This window comes from Leptodactylus fuscus, chromosome 5 (assembly GCF_031893055.1).
Source record: "Leptodactylus fuscus isolate aLepFus1 chromosome 5, aLepFus1.hap2, whole genome shotgun sequence".
Lineage (NCBI taxonomy): Eukaryota > Metazoa > Chordata > Amphibia > Anura > Leptodactylidae > Leptodactylus > Leptodactylus fuscus.
The window spans coordinates 29,790,001-29,807,346 of record NC_134269.1 but is presented as its reverse complement, the minus strand read 5'-3'; the positions used below and the strand labels follow the sequence as shown (position 1 = coordinate 29,807,346).

Below are 17,346 nucleotides of genomic sequence, written 5' to 3'. Positions count from 1 at the left end.
CTTCTCTCCTCTATCATATAACACTATATATCACCGAGCTCAGCTTCTCTCCTCTATCATATAACCTATATATCACAGAGCTCAGCTTCTCTCCTCTATCATATAACCCTATATATCACAGAGCTCAGCTTCTCTCCTCTATCCTATAACCCTATATATCACAGAGCTCAGCTTCTCTCCTCTATCTTATAACCCTATATATCACAGAGCTCAGCTTCTCTCCTATTATATAACCCTCTGTATCATACAGCTCAGCTTCTCTCCTATTATATAACCCTATACATATCACAGAGCTCAGCTTCTCTCCTCTACCATATAACCCTATATATAACAGAGCTCAGCTTCTCTCCTCTATCATATAACCCTATATATCACAGAGCTCAGCTTCTCTCCTCTATCATATAACCCTATATATCACAGAGCTCAGCTTCTCTCTTCTATCACATAACCCTATATATCACAGAGCTCAGCTTCTCTCCTCTATCATATAACCCTATACATCACAGAGCTCAGCTTCTCTCCTCTATCATATAACCCTGTATATCACAGAGCTCAGCTTCTCTCCTCTATCATATAACCCTATATATTACAGAGCTCAGCTTCTCTCCTATTATATAACCCTACATATCACACAGCTCAGCTTCTCTCCTATTATATAACCCTATATATCACAGAGCTCAGCTTCTCTCCTCTATCATATAACCCTATATATTACAGAGCTCAGCTTCTCTCCTTTTATATAACCCTATATATCACACAGCTCAGCTTCTCTCCTATTATATAACCCTATATATCACAGAGCTCAGCTTCTCTCCTCTATCATATAACCCTATATATCACAGAGCTCAGCTTCTCTCCTCTATCATATAACCCTATATATCACAGTGCTCAGCTTCTCTCCTCTATCATATAACCCTATATATCACAGCGCTCAGCTTCTCTCCTATCATATAACCCTATATATCACAGAGCTCAGCTTCTCTCTTCTATCATATAACCCTATATATCACAGAGCTCAGATTCTCTCCTCTATCATATAACCCTATACATCACAGAGCTCAGCTTTTCTCTCCTCTATCCTATAACCCTATATAGCACAGAGCTCAGCTTCTCTCCTCTATCATATAACCCTATATATCACACAGCTCAGCTTCTCTCCTCTATCATATAACCCTATATATCACAGAGCTCAGCTTCTCTCCCTCTATCATATAACCCTATATATCACAGAGCTCAGCTTCTCTCCCTCTATCATATAATCCTATATATCACAGAGCTCAGCTTCTCTCCTCTATCATATAACCCTATATATCACAGAGCTCAGCTAGACACTGTAGGCGGTAGCCATACACAAAGGTGAGGTTTACATAGAGAAACATTTATCCTTGTAAAATGTATCCATAAAAGTATTAATACTGTATCTGCTCTAAGATTGCTACAGAGCGCAGCACATAGGCCAAGCTGGATCTAGGACATATATAGTCCGTTTTATCACCTGATGAAGTTTTCAGCCAATCCCATGTTCTCCTGATAATTTTTGCCCCCAAATTCCTGTAGATGGAGAGCAATGAAGCCTGGCTGGTGGTCCTGCACCGTCTGAGAGGATGAGAAGACAAGTCAAGATTAGAGATGAGCGAACAGTGTTCTATCGAACACATGTTCGATCGGATATCAGGGTGTTCGCCATGTTCGAATCGAATCGAACACCGCGTGGTAAAGTGCGCCAAAATTCGATTCCCCTCCCACCTTCCCTGGCGCCTTTTTTGCACCAATAACAGCGCAGGGGAGGTGGGACAGGAACTACGACACTGGGGGCATTGAAAAAAATTGGAAAAAGTCATTGGCTGCCGAAATCAGGTGACCTCCATTTTAGACGAATAGTGGATTTCAAATCCGGGTCATATGAGAATGTGAACTTTGTGACTATGAGACAGGGATAGCTGTACAGGCAGGGATAGCTAGGGATAACCTTTATTTAGGGGGGAATGTTATTAAAAATAACTTTTTGGGGCTCTATCGGGTGTGTAATTGTGATTTTTGTGAGATAAACTTTTTCCCATAGGGATGCATTGGCCAGCGCTGATTGGCCGAATTCCGTACTCTGGCCAATCAGCGCTGGCCAATGCATTCTATTAGCGTGAACTGAGTTTGCACAGGGGTTCTAGTGCACCCTCGGCTCTGCTACATCAGATTGCTACATCTGATGTAGCAGTGCCGAGTGTGCATCAGATGTGTAGTTGAGCAAAACTGACTCAGCACTGCTAAGTCTCTGCATTCGCATAGGAATGCATTGGCCAGCCTTCGGCCAATCAGCGCTGGCTCTGCCGGAGGAGGCGGAGTCTAAGGTCGGACCTGAATGGAGACTGGTGTGGAGCGATCTTAGACTCCGCCTCCTCCAGCAGAGCCAGCGCTGATTGGTCGAGTTCCGTACTCTGGCCAATCAGCACTGGCCAATGCATTTCTATGGGGAAAAGTTAGCTTGCGAAAATCGCAAACTGACAGGGATTTCCATGAAATAAAGTGACTTTTATGCCCCCAGACATGCTTCCCCTGCTGTCCCAGTGTCATTCCAGGGTGTTGGTATCATTTCCTGGGGTGTCATAGTGGACTTGGTGACCCTCCAGACACGAATTTGGGTTTCCCCCTTAACGAGTTTATGTTCCCCATAGACTATAATGGGGTTCGAAACCCATTCGAACACTCGAACAGTGAGCGGCTGTTCGAATCGAATTTCGAACCTCGAACATTTTAGTGTTCGCTCATCTCTAGTCAAGATGATGGTGATAAAGTCCAATGAAGATGTCTATAGAGCTGTATGGTTCATGTCGTTGTCTTACCTTATAGAATTCTTGAAGCCAACTTTTTTCAATTTCTTCAGGCTGGGAAAGAATAGGGAAATATGAAGTATCAGATATTTAACCAGTTACTGCCATGCGGTTTTCGATATTTTGTACCTATTTTGTGACCAGTAAAGCTTTCACATTTTTGCAGGGCAAATAAAACCTAAATTACGACACAAAAAAATAGTACTAACCCCAAGCATATATACATACACACATATATACAGTTTGTGTGGGTTTCCTCCGGGTACTCCGGGTTCCTCTCATACACCAAAGACATACTGATAGGGAATGTAGATTGTGAGCCCTATATGGGACAGTGACTGACAATATCTGTAAAGCGCTGCGGAATATGATGGTGCTATATAAGTAAGCATAATAAATAAATAAAAAATACATTTATCTGCATTAGGGGGACTAAACTACTGTTAGTATGTCCATAACCTGGGTGCACATGGTGAAGGTCCAAGGTGAATAGGAGCGAAAGGAGGTGTGCGGTTCAGTCTTGTAACCCTGAGTCCGGTGGCTAGTAATAAGCCACACGTATAGTTAGGTTATCAGTTCTGTTTAGTTAGTTGCTCAGACGAGTAGGTTTTTATTTTGTTTTGTAAGTTAAGGCTGTATTGTATTTTTCTCATTTTGTGCCTGAAGTGAAGGTTTATTTATTTTCCTTTTTTTTTTAAATAAACCAGTTTGCAGCACATTTTTGTGTCCCTGACGCTGGGTTCACACCAGCGTTCGGCACTCCATTCTCAGGTTTCCGTCTTCTGCATGCAGAAGACAGAAACCTGTCATGCCAAGTCTGGCCGTGAGCGGCGGTGAGCGTTTTATGCTCTCCGCGGCAAAACCATTTTTTTAAAACCGGACACAGAGTACTGCATGTCCGACTCTGTGTCCGGTTTAAAAAAAATGGTTTTGCCGCGGAGAGCATAAAACGCTCACGGCCGGACACTTTTCAAACCCATTCAAATGAATGGGATTGAAACATGCCGGCAGGTTTCCGTCTCCTGCCCTGTTTTGTGCAGGAAACGGAAACCTGCAGAACGGACTCCTAGGCGCAGATGTGAACGAGCCCTGTCTTGACTGTTTGGGTCCGCACCACTGCTTCTACTAAGCTTCCTTCCCCACACAGTGGAAGATGTAGGGGCTCTGGGAAGTTCCCTCCTTGCTCCTGACAATGGGTGTCTTGGCTTCTGTTCCTTAGTGATGTAGTACAGTAATACTGCGGCGGGTACTATAATACAACAGTGCAATAGCATAAGCGGCCAGGAGATCAGTCTTTTGCCAACCACTGTCATTATGCAGGAGCAAGCAGACAGGGGTCCAGAAAGCTGGGGGCCATGGTCAGGCTTCAGACCGTGATCCACCAATTGTTGGGCCTGTACTCATATAATGCTCATGCAGAGGTCATGTAAAGCTGCTAAACATATAAACTGCACATAGTGCAAAGCACTACTATGCCGCCAGACACTGCCTTGTGAGTGTGCAGCATATGGTGTATAACAAGGCAACCTAATAATAAATACAACCGCCGTCATGCAACTGTGAAGCAGGCAGTGCTTATAGGAGGCCATTTTGGCGTTTACAATAGTCAGTAAATTTCTACGTTTTGGTGAAGGAAATGATGAGCGCCAGGCAGGAGAATCCTCTATTTCTATCCAATATGTCCAATAGTCTGATCATGATTTCTACTGGGACTTTATAGAGCCTGGCCGGCCCACAAAGCAAGATGGAGGACGCCTCAGATCTCACCATGACAACTAATCCAGCACAGCAACAAACAGATTTGGTTTCAGAAATCCCCGGTGATCTTCAGGGGAAGTTATGTGATACATAGATGGGCCGAGTCCACCAGGGGGGGAGCCACTAATAGAGGAGGGGATCAATAACGAATTACTGGGGCATCATCCTAATATGCCCTGGCCCCCTGGTCTCACTCACATGTATAAATCCTATGACAAAACATTGCACATCCCTTACTTTCCAGCCAAGACAGTAGGACAGACGTGTTTGCATGTTATTTGCATGTCTGTTTATGCCTATATAGACAAATTTTGGGGAAAGGAGGGGGGTGGGGACTAAAATGTACAGAAACAAGTCTTATCACCAGACCCAGCATATCACCCTAGCCCTGCAGATAGATAGGTTACTGTCACCAGAACCAGCATATCACCCCAGTCCTGCAGATAGATAGGTTACTGTCACCAGAACCAGCATATCACCCCAGCCCTGCAGATAGATAGGTTACTGTCACCAGAACCAGCATATCACCCCAGCCCTGCAGATAGATAGGTTACTGTCACCAGAACCAGCATATCACCCCAGCCCTGCAGATAGATAGGTTACTGTCACCTGTTAGGTGTTCCCCTTATGATTTGCTGCCTCTGTTGCAGTAATAACCTTTTTCAATATGCAAATGAGCTCTTTGGAACAATAAGGGTTTTACCATTGCTACAAACAGCTCATTGGGCATATTGACAAAAACAGTGATATCTTGGCAATATACGCAACGATACACAAGGTGAAAACACATTCAGGTGACCATAACCTATCTATCTGCGGGGCTGGGGTGATATGCTGGTTCTGTCACACTAACCTATCTATCTGCAGGACTGGGGTGATATGCTGGTTCCGATGAAACTAACCTATCTATCTGCAGGGCTGGGGTGATATGCTGGTTCTGGTGACCCTAACATATCTATCTGCAGGGCTGGGGTGATATACTGGCTCTGGTGACACTAACCTATCTATCTGCATGGCTGGGGTGATATGCTGGTTCTGGTGACCCTAACCTATCTATCCGCATGGCTGGGGTGATATGCTGGGGTCTGGTGACACTAACCTATCTATCCGCATGGCTGGGGTGATATGCTGGGGTCTGGTGACACTAACCTATCTATCTGCAGGGCTGGGGTGATATGCTGGTTCTGGTGACACTAACCTATCTATCCGCATGGCTGGGGTGATATGCTGGGGTCTGGTGACACTAACCTATCTATCTGCAGGGCTGGGGTGATATGCTGGTTCTGGTGACCCTAACCTATCTATCCGCATGGCTGGGGTGATATGCTGGGGTCTGGTGACACTAACCTATCTATCTGCAGGGCTGGGGTGATATGCTGGTTCTGGTGACACTAACCTATCTATCCGCATGGATGGGGTGATATGCTGGGGTCTGGTGACACTAACCTATCTATCCGCATGGCTGGGGTGATATGCTGGGGTCTGGTGACACTAACCTATCTATCCGCATGGCTGGGGTGATATGCTGGGGTCTGGTGACACTAACCTATCTATCTGCAGGGCTGGGGTGATATGCTGGTTCTGGTGACACTAACCTATCTATCCGCATGGCTGGGGTGATATGCTGGGGTCTGGTGACACTAACCTATCTATCTGCAGGGCTGGGGTGATATGCTGGTTCTGGTGACCCTAACCTATCTATCCGCATGGCTGGGGTGATATGCTGGGGTCTGGTGACACTAACCTATCTATCTGCAGGGCTGGGGTGATATGCTGGTTCTGGTGACACTAACCTATCTATCCGCATGGCTGGGGTGATATGCTGGGGTCTGGTGACACTAACCTATCTATCTGCAGGGATGGGGTGATATGCTGGTTCTGGTGACCCTAACCTATCTATCCACATGGCTGGGGTGATATGCTGGGGTCTGGTGACACTAACCTATCTATCTGCAGGGCTGGGGTGATATGCTGGTTCTGGTGACCCTAACCTATCTATCTGCAGGGCTGGGGTGATATGCTGGGTCTGGTGACCCTAACCTATCTATCTGCAGGGCTGGGGTGATATGCTGGCTCTGGTGACACTAACCTATCTATCTGCAGGGCTGGGGTGATATGCTGGTTCTGGTGACCCTAACCTATCTATCCGCATGGCTGGGGTGATATGCTGGTTCTGGTGACCCTAACCTATCTATCTGCAGGGCTGGGGTGATATGCTGGTTCTGGTGACCCTAACATATCTATCTGCAGGGATGGGGTGATATACTGGCTCTGGTGACACTAACCTATCTATCTGCAGGGCTGGGGTGATATGCTGGTTCTGGTGACCCTAACATATCTATCTGCAGGGATGGGGTGATATACTGGCTCTGGTGACACTAACCTATCTATCTGCAGGGCTGGGGTGATATGCTGGTACTGGTGACAGTAACCTATCTAACTGCAGGGCTGGGGTGATATGCTGGTTCCGATGAAACTAACCTATCTGCAGGGCTGGGGTGATATACTGGGTCTGGTGACAGTAACCTATCTATCTGCAGTGCTGGGTTGATATGCTGGGTTCTGGTGACAGTAACCTATCTATCTGCAGGACTGGGGTGATATGCTGGGTCTGGTGACACTAACCTATCTATCTGCAGTGCTGGGGTGATATGCTGGGTTCTGGTGACAGTAACCTATCTATCTGCAGGACTGGGGTGATATGCTGGGTCTGGTGACACTAACCTATCTATCTGCAGGGCTGGGGTGATATGCTGGCTCTGGTGACACTAACCTATCTATCTGCAGGGCTGGGGTGATATGCTGGCTCTGGTGACACTAACCTATCTATCTGCAGTGCTGGGTTGATATGCTGGGTTCTGGTGACAGTAACCTATCTATCTGCAGGACTGGGGTGATATGCTGGGTCTGGTGACACTAACCTATCTATCTGCAGTGCTGGGGTGATATGCTGGTTCTGGTGACCCTAACCTATCTATCCGCATGGCTGGGGTGATATGCTGGGGTCTGGTGACACTAACCTATCTATCTGCAGGGCTGGGGTGATATGCTGGTTCTGGTGACCCTAACCTATCTATCTGCAGGGCTGGGGTGATATGCTGGGTCTGGTGACCCTAACCTATCTATCTGCAGGGCTAGGGTGATATGCTGGTTCTGGTGACCCTAACATATCTATCTGCAGGGCTGGGGTGATATGCTGGCTCTGGTGACACTAACCTATCTATCTGCAGGGCTGGGGTGATATGCTGGTTCTGGTGACCCTAACATATCTATCTGCAGGGATGGGGTGATATACTGGCTCTGGTGACACTAACCTATCTATCTGCAGGGCTGGGGTGATATGCTGGTACTGGTGACAGTAACCTATCTATCTGCAGGGCTGGGGTGATATGCTGGTTCCGATGAAACTAACCTATCTGCAGGGCTGGGGTGATATGCTGGCTCTGGTGACACTAACCTATCTATCTGCAGTGCTGGGTTGATATGCTGGGTTCTGGTGACAGTAACCTATCTATCTGCAGGACTGGGGTGATATGCTGGGTCTGGTGACACTAACCTATCTATCTGCAGTGCTGGGGTGATATGCTGGGTTCTGGTGACAGTAACCTATCTATCTGCAGGACTGGGGTGATATACTGGGTCTGGTGACACTAACCTATCTATCTGCAGTGCTGGGGTGATATGCTGGGTTCTGGTGACAGTAACCTATCTATCTGCAGGACTGGGGTGATATGCTGGGTCTGGTGACACTAACCTATCTATCTGCAGTGCTGGGGTGATATGCTGGGTTCTGGTGACAGTAACCTATCTATCTGCAGGACTGGGGTGATATACTGGGTCTGGTGACACTAACCTATCTATCTGCAGTGCTGGGGTGATATGCTGGGTTCTGGTGACAGTAACCTATCTATCTGCAGGACTGGGGTGATATGCTGGGTCTGGTGACACTAACCTATCTATCTGCAGGGCTGGGGTGATATGCTGGCTCTGGTGACACTAACCTATCTATCTGCAGGGCTGGGGTGATATGCTGGCTCTGGTGACACTAACCTATCTATCTGCAGTGCTGGGTTGATATGCTGGGTTCTGGTGACAGTAACCTATCTATCTGCAGGACTGGGGTGATATGCTGGGTCTGGTGACACTAACCTATCTATCTGCAGTGCTGGGGTGATATGCTGGTTCTGGTGACCCTAACCTATCTATCCGCATGGCTGGGGTGATATGCTGGGGTCTGGTGACACTAACCTATCTATCTGCAGGGCTGGGGTGATATGCTGGTTCTGGTGACCCTAACCTATCTATCTGCAGGGCTGGGGTGATATGCTGGGTCTGGTGACCCTAACCTATCTATCTGCAGGGCTAGGGTGATATGCTGGTTCTGGTGACCCTAACATATCTATCTGCAGGGATGGGGTGATATACTGGCTCTGGTGACACTAACCTATCTATCTGCAGGGCTGGGGTGATATGCTGGTTCTGGTGACCCTAACATATCTATCTGCAGGGATGGGGTGATATACTGGCTCTGGTGACACTAACCTATCTATCTGCAGGGCTGGGGTGATATGCTGGTACTGGTGACAGTAACCTATCTATCTGCAGGGCTGGGGTGATATGCTGGTTCCGATGAAACTAACCTATCTGCAGGGCTGGGGTGATATGCTGGCTCTGGTGACACTAACCTATCTATCTGCAGTGCTGGGTTGATATGCTGGGTTCTGGTGACAGTAACCTATCTATCTGCAGGACTGGGGTGATATGCTGGGTCTGGTGACACTAACCTATCTATCTGCAGTGCTGGGTTGATATGCTGGGTTCTGGTGACAGTAACCTATCTATCTGCAGGACTGGGGTGATATGCTGGTTCTGGTGACACTAACCTATCTATATGCAGGGCTGGGGTGATATGCTGGGTTCTGGTGACAGTAACCTATCTATCTGCAGGACTGGGGTGATATACTGGGTCTGGTGACACTAACCTATCTATCTGCAGGGCTGGGGTGATATGCTGGTTCTGGTGACACTAACCTATCTATCTGCAGTGCTGGGTTGATATGCTGGGTTCTGGTGACAGTAACCTATCTATCTGCAGGACTGGGGTGATATGCTGGTTCTGGTGACACTAACCTATCTATCTGCAGTGCTGGGGTGATATGCTGGTTCTGGTGACACTAACCTATCTATCTGCAGTGCTGGGTTGATATGCTGGGTTCTGGTGACAGTAACCTATCTATCTGCAGGACTGGGGTGATATGCTGGTTCTGGTGACACTAACCTATCTATCTGCAGTGCTGGGGTGATATGCTGGGTTCTGGTGACAGTAACCTATCTATCTGCAGGGCTGAGGTGATATGCTGGTCCTGGTGACACTAACCTATCTATCTGCAGGGCTGGGGTGATATGCTGGGTCTGGTGACACTAACCTATCTATATGCAAGGCTGGGTGATATGCTGGTTCTGGTGACAGTAACCTATCTATCTGCAGGGCTGGGGTGATATGCTGGGTCTGGTGACACTAACCTATCTATCTGCAGTGCTGGGGTGATATGCTGGTTCTGGTGACCCTAACGTATCTATCCGCATGGCTGGGGTGATATGCTGGTTCTGGTGACAGTAACCTATCTATCTGTAGGGCTGGGGTGATATGCCGGGGTCTGGGCTCTCTATTATACAGTAAAATTTCTACATCTGGAATAACATGTAGCATCATCTTTCTTGTAATATTTCTGTAAAATCACTGCGATATGAGTAAGATTAATAAGAATACTTAAAGGGACTGTATTTAAGTAACACGGATCTGCTTCTCCCCGATCCATGGAAGAGCACCACTTTTGTCTATTGGCTGTGCTTGGTACTGCATCTATTGCAATTGAAATAAATGCCCATAGACAAGAGTGGCACTGTTTCTAGAGGAAAAAAAGCAGACCCAGTCTTCTAATACGGCATGATTCAGATGAACTATGCCAGACCATATGTCCTTTATAATATTAGTGTGCCTTTAGGACCCTCCAGTCACCAGGACTCATAGTGATCCATACACTACATAGTGTATGTGACGGGTATTACAGCTTTGTCCCACTCACTTGAAGGTTGGCGAAGGGCAAAATGGATGTAATATAAAAAGTGAAAACCTGCTGCAGTCCATATGGGGACTGCAACTTGAGGGCACAGTGGCATGTACCATTTGGTATGCCTAGCCCCCTGCACTTGGCAGTAATGGGACCACCCACAGAGCACCTGCCATCTAATTAGCATAATGGAACGGAAAATCACCAGCATGCCTATTTATATGCAAATATCAATTACATTGCAGAGTTTCGCTGTGATCTCCAGAAAATCTTTGACTAGTGTCACAACATTCGGGTAAATCAATAATGATTCCAAGTCCAATGTCCATGTGTGTTTCTGTCAAGTCTCCTTGGCCGCCACCATGAGAAAACATGCTGCCTGCCTGCATTCACCACTAGAGGGAGCTTTATACATTAAACCTAATGATAAGACAGTATATCATGAGCTCCCCCTAGTGGTGGCTGCCAGTAACCAGCATTATATCCTTTATAGGCTCCTCCAATGATTAAACAATTTCTTAGGAATGAATAGTACAGGTTAAAATAAAACACTTTGTAATAAATCTTACTAACCACTTCAGTACCAGGCCAATTTTTGGTTCAGGACCAGACACATCTTCGGGTATTTTTGTATATGCGTTTTTAGGGCTGTAACATTTCATCATTTGGTTTATTCCACTAATTTCTGCGTCTTTTTTCGGTGTTGTTTTTATTTTTACATGTTTTTTGAAAAAAAAATTTATATCGGGAAAAATATAAACAAAAGAGAAGGGAAAATGTATCTGGTTTTCCCTTTTTTTCATTTAAGAGCTGCTAAAAAAAAAAACTCGCTAAAATAGTTTTTTATCTCCGTTATGGTCATTTTTATTTTTTATAGTATGGTCCGGGGGTGGGGCTAGAACGGGTAATAAAGGTGTTTTATTGGCATATTATTTTAGGGGGTTTTAAAAAAAAATTATTTTTTTTACTCTAATATTATTTTTTTTTTGTTTTTTTACATGATGTCCCCATAAGGCCATAATAGACCTTTGGGGACATCTGATCACTTTTTTTTTTTAATGGGGGAGGCTGACTTCCCCTGTAACGGGGGTTGGTACATTTAGCCCCAGTTTCAGGAGGAATACAGTCTCCTGCCATGTTACTATAGAGCTGATCTGGATCCTGTAGGACCCGGTAGATCTAATCCACGCTGATCCTGGCGGATCACACACGTGACTGCCGGGTCAGAGGGCAGCCGCATCATGGCGGTGCAAATAGCCACATATACAACACTCATTGAGCGCTGTGTACACAGCGATCGGGGATGGTAGGGAAGGTAATTGTTTTGTGCAAACTGCAAGGACATACCGATACGTCCTTGCAGAACAAGAAAGGGAACGCCCGGACATAAATAATCTATTGGCAGTCTGGAAGAGGTTAAAGAAAAATGCTTCTTTCCCCATTTATCAGGTTGCTTACCTCCCTCCCCTACACACACGCAGGATACCAGCTCTACTATATTTAGTAACTCTTCTAGCTCTACTATCCTTAGTAAATAACTGTACAAGCTCTGCTACGTTTAGTAAGACAAGTCTCTTGCTGTAGAGCATGAGGCAATAAATCACTTTCTATCTGGTAGACTGGGTGCATCTCATCCTCGTTCCGTACAATAGCCTTCACATCCCCCCTCTCCTCTCAGTAGATGCCAGCACTTGAAACTTGACAGTCTTCATTCAGAATGGATGCAATTTTTATCAGACATACCAGACTAACTGAAGGGAGAGGGAAGAAAGCAGTATGATAAATGGAGAAAGAAGCATTTTTCTTTAATAAAATATATTACAAAGTTTCTTACATTCACTTGCACTATACATTTTCAAAAAGTTGTTTTATAGCTGGAGGTACAACTTTAAGTCTATGCCAATGCCAAGGAATTGGAGCGCTGTGTAAGACAACGATATGACCGCAATATAGATCTATTATGAAATTTATCAACACAGAACTTTGGACCTAAAAATATGTGATAGTAAGAAACAGAAATTCATTCATTAACAGGGAGTCTGTCAGCAAAATGAGTCAGAATCAGAGAAAATCGTAAGACATACATGTATATGGTTCATACTCACCTCATCACACATAGAGCCGATATTGGCCGTGATGAGCAGGACTCCCAGACCGTCCATGGTAGTGCTCACAAGTGACTGCAAAACCAAGACTGTGAAGCACAGGGACAAAAACGATTTGGGGTGTGAGACTAAAATTTTTGAGTCCAAATTCTGCAATATAAGGGCGAGGAGGTTGCAAGGAGGCCAGAAGAAAAGTCTGAGAAGATGCTGGCAAAGAAGGAAGGGGACAAGGGACCAAGGATTCACGAGCAAAGACTAAAAGGAAGAAGCAGGTGTCAGGAGAGGCGCAGGGATGAGCTTTATAAAAACAGCGCAAAGGTAAATAGTATGCAAAGTGGCGCACGGGAGGCCCAGGACTGGCTGTGCATGGTATTAACTTGTCACTGTCCCAGGCAGGACATCCCGTTAATCCAGACTTAGCCGCCCGCTTTACAGATGTTCAGAAATCCCAGAATCGGATTGTGTATATCTGTGCGGCTTCTCCCTCCTTCCTGGCTCAGGTGTGTCAGGCGGGCCCCTCCCTCGCACCGTCCAGGTGCCCCTGCCTCTCTGCTCACATACCTGTCCCTCCCTCTCGCCATACATGTCTCATGTAGTCACGGTCTACTCTGTGTCGTCCTCAACCTCCCAGGGCTTCTTTTGTCAGTCCTTGTTGTTACCTCAGTGTCAGGTTACACCATGTAATAGCGTAAAGGCCTACTAAGCAGGTCTGACACACACTTTCCAGCTGTATGACAGCGCGCCATCTGCTCGTCAAACCCATCCTGTCTTTTGCAACGGCGAACCCTCTTCCTTTTAGCTATTGCAAAACCTGTCAGCTGCTGTCTAAGTTCCTCAAGAGCTTGCCACCTGTCTATAAACATCATCACTGGGTTGTCTAAGAAATGGAGCCCACTCAAGTGACATCACAAAGAGCGAGATGTCATCACGAGATGGAATTGTTGTAGCCTTGGTTGAAGACACTCCTGGATCTTGTATAAGGAACAAGTAAGACAAAGCTTGGTGTGAAGATGGCTGTAAAAGATGGCACTGATGATGTGTCACAGTCTACCACGCCCACCACCAAATACATCTTTAGCATCCAACGAACGATGACGGTGACTCCCACCACAAACCAAAAGCCTCAACCACAAAGACCTTATACAAGAAGTCAAAACAAAAGCCACCAAGAGAATTCTTTAAGTAATTCTGAAACATCTAAAGTCCAGGTTCCATATCTAAAAAGAAGGGTGAGCTTTCCACTGGATAACCCGTCGCCTTCTAAGAAGACCAACCTAGATTCAGACACACATGAGAAGCCTCAAGAAGACACAGAAAACTGGACTTCAGAAGAAGACTCCAGAAACATACAGACTAGAGCTAGCAAGCCTGGGACCTCCACCACATGCTCTACAAGAGGATCAGAATCACCAACTACAAGTGGTAGGAAAGCCAAGAGCAGAAAGAACCCAAGAAATAGAAGAAAGAGTACAAGACAAAAACAGAAGACACAAGTGGAAAAAACAAAAAAACAGAAAACATGGCAACCTACAACCACGCATGAGACTACAAGACTAGAAGATAAAAGTAAGACTCCAGATGAGACAACAAAGGAACCAAAAACATGGAAGGACAATTCCACCCAGACGGAGAACCTACCAGAGTCTCTTCTTGTAGTCCGAGACGAAGCTGCAGGTCCAAGGTGGTTAAGGTTCCTCAAACTCTTCTTGGACATAGAAGAGCTCCGAGAACCATGGAATTTCAAATGGAAGCTAGTGAGGACCCCCTGAGACACCAGGAATACTCATTCTCCTTAAGGTGATCATGGTGTAGAAGAAGTAGAAGATCCGAGTGTCTGGTAACAGAATAAACAATGGCAACATAGTATTATCACCTTCTTCATTATGTCAATGATAACATATAGTACATGGATCTTCTTAGATGTCATAACCATGGCAGAGCTGTGCCCCTGAGGTCCATATGGCATTACACTGTGTGTGAGGGCACAGAAGGGGGCATTGTACTGTGTGTGGGAGCACTGAAGGGGCATTATATTATGTGGGGGACACTGAAGGGGGAATTGTACTATGTGCGGGAGTATTCGTTGGGGGTATTATACTATGTGTGTGGGGAACACTGAAGGGGGAATTGTACTATGTGCGGGAGTATTCGTTGGGGGTATTATACTATGTGTGGGAGCACTGAAAGGAGCATTATACTATGTGTGGGGGAGCACTCGTTGGGGGCATTGTACTGTGTGTGGTAGCACTGAAGGGGGCATTGTACTATGTGTGGGAGCACTAAAAGGAGTATTATACTATGTGTGGGGGAGCACTCGTTGGGGGCATTGTACTCTGTGTGGTAGCACTGAATGGGGCATTGTACTATGTGTGGGAGCACTGAAGGGGGCATTGTACTGTGTGTGTGAGCCCTCGTGGGGGTGTTGTACTGTGTGGGGATACTGAAGGGAGCATTATACTATGTGTGTGTGAGCACTCGTTGGGGGCATTGTACTGTGTGTGGCAGCACTGAAGGGGGCATTGTACTGTGTGTGTGAGCCCTCGTGGGGGTATTGTACTGTGTGTGGAAGCACTGAAGGGGGCATTATACTATGTGTGGGGGAGCACTCGTTGGGAGCATTATACTATGTGTGTGGTAGCACTGAACAAGGGAATTGTACTGTGTGTGTGAGCCCTCGTGGAGGTATTGTACTGTGTGGGGATACTGAAGGGAGAATGGGAGCACTCTTTGGGGGCATTGTACTATGTGTGGGGGCATTGTACTGTGTGGGGGGCACTAAGGGAAGCTATCCTGTTGTGGGGAATATCCTATAAAAGCACTGGGGTATTTACCTTCACTAGATGATGTGCCATCACAATACTTGTTACATTATCTGAACCATATACACGCGGAGTTTCTCTTTAAGCAACTCTCTCAGATCTGACATGGGGAAGAACATTCAGCTGACATTGCTAAATTTGGACATTCCTTCAGACTTAGTGACAAGTAAGTTGCCGGCAGCCATCCCAGCCTCCACTTCTATTTAACACCTTCACATTCCTCTCATGTATGTATGTATGTATGAGTGCCCCCCACACCCACGTAGAGGTATATATACGTACCGTAATGTACTGTAAGAGCAGATACAAAACTTCTTGGTCTTTCTACATTTTCTTTGATATTTGTGACAAAGGTGTTGGAGAAGGATGAGGGGAGTTCTGAGTCAGAGATTCACTTAGACCAGTAAGCTTGTATTTCCTGTCCTTGAAGGAGCAGGAAGAAGTTAACCCCTTGAAGGCCCACTGCACTCCTCAGGCTGGGAAAACTGGGCCGTGTACACACAACATTCAAGACTTTCCAGATGTATTCCACTATATGGCAGTACAGTACGTATGTTGATGAATACTGTGTGGTATGTTTTTGGCAGGGGCGAACTGTATAAGGTGACCCTGGAGCACCTTACTATAGTAATATACAGGGCGGCAAACTGTCCAAGACCCGTATTTACGAGTCCTTCCAATATGGAGATAGTGTTATATAGACTGTGTATATATGATATGGTGGGGAAAATATCTCTTATCATCCTATATCATATCTATCTATCTTATATACCTATTTATCTCTCATATCTATAGCTCTATATCTATCTATCACATATCTATCTAATATTTATCTCCTATCTATCTATCTATCTATCTATCTATCTATCTCATATATTATCTATCTATCTATCTATCTATCTATCTATCTATCTATCTATCTATCAATCAATCACATATCTATCTCCTATCATCTATCTATCTCAATCTCATATCTATCTATCTATCTATCTACTATGTATCCTTCTATCTCCTATCTATCTATCTATCTATCTCATATATTATCAATCAATCAATCAATCACATATCTATCTCCTATCTATCTATCTCATATATTATCTATCTATCTATCTCATATATTATCTATCTATCTATCTCATATATTATCAATCAATCAATCACATATCTATCTCCTATCTATCTATCTCATATATTATCTATCTATCTATCTATCAATCAATCACATATCTATCTCCTATCATCTATCTATCTCAATCTCATATCTATCTATCTATCTATCTATCTATCTATCTATCTATCTATCTATCTATCTATCTACTATGTATCCTTCTATCTCCATCTCATATATTATCAATCAATCAATCACATATCTATCTCCTATCTATCTATCTCATATATTATCTATCTAATATATTATCTAGGTCATATATTATATATATATCTCCTATCTATCTCATATATTATCTATCTATCTCATATATTATCTATCTCCTATCTATCTATCTACTATGTATCCTATCTCCTATCTATCTATCTATCTATCTATCTATCTATCTATCTATCTATCTATCTATCTATCTATCTCCTTCCTATCTATCGATCTATCTAATATTTATCTCATATCTATCTAATACATATCTATCTATCTATCTATCTATCTATCTATCTATCTATCTATCTATCTATCTATCTATCCCAATCTCTCTCATATATAAGTGTACATATAATGATATATCTGGCTGCAGTTTGTCTGGTTGGGATATATTTG

At 44.8% G+C, this 17,346-nt stretch overlaps 1 protein-coding gene across 1 annotated transcript in view; it reads right to left on the bottom strand.

Moving 5' to 3' along the window:
* The window catches only part of LOC142202555 (inositol polyphosphate-5-phosphatase A-like), a 38,722-nt gene extending 25,108 nt beyond the window's left edge, over nt 1-13,614 (bottom strand). Inside the window, exons 1-3 of the mRNA XM_075272724.1 lie at nt 12,760-13,614; nt 2,838-2,879; nt 1,496-1,596 (exon numbers count right to left, since the gene is read on the bottom strand). Coding sequence (XP_075128825.1) covers nt 1,496-1,596; nt 2,838-2,879; nt 12,760-12,816 — 200 coding nt within the window. The 5' untranslated portion in view covers nt 12,817-13,614. The remainder of the gene's footprint in view (nt 1-1,495; nt 1,597-2,837; nt 2,880-12,759) is intronic.
* Between the last annotated feature and the right edge of the window lie 3,732 nt (nt 13,615-17,346).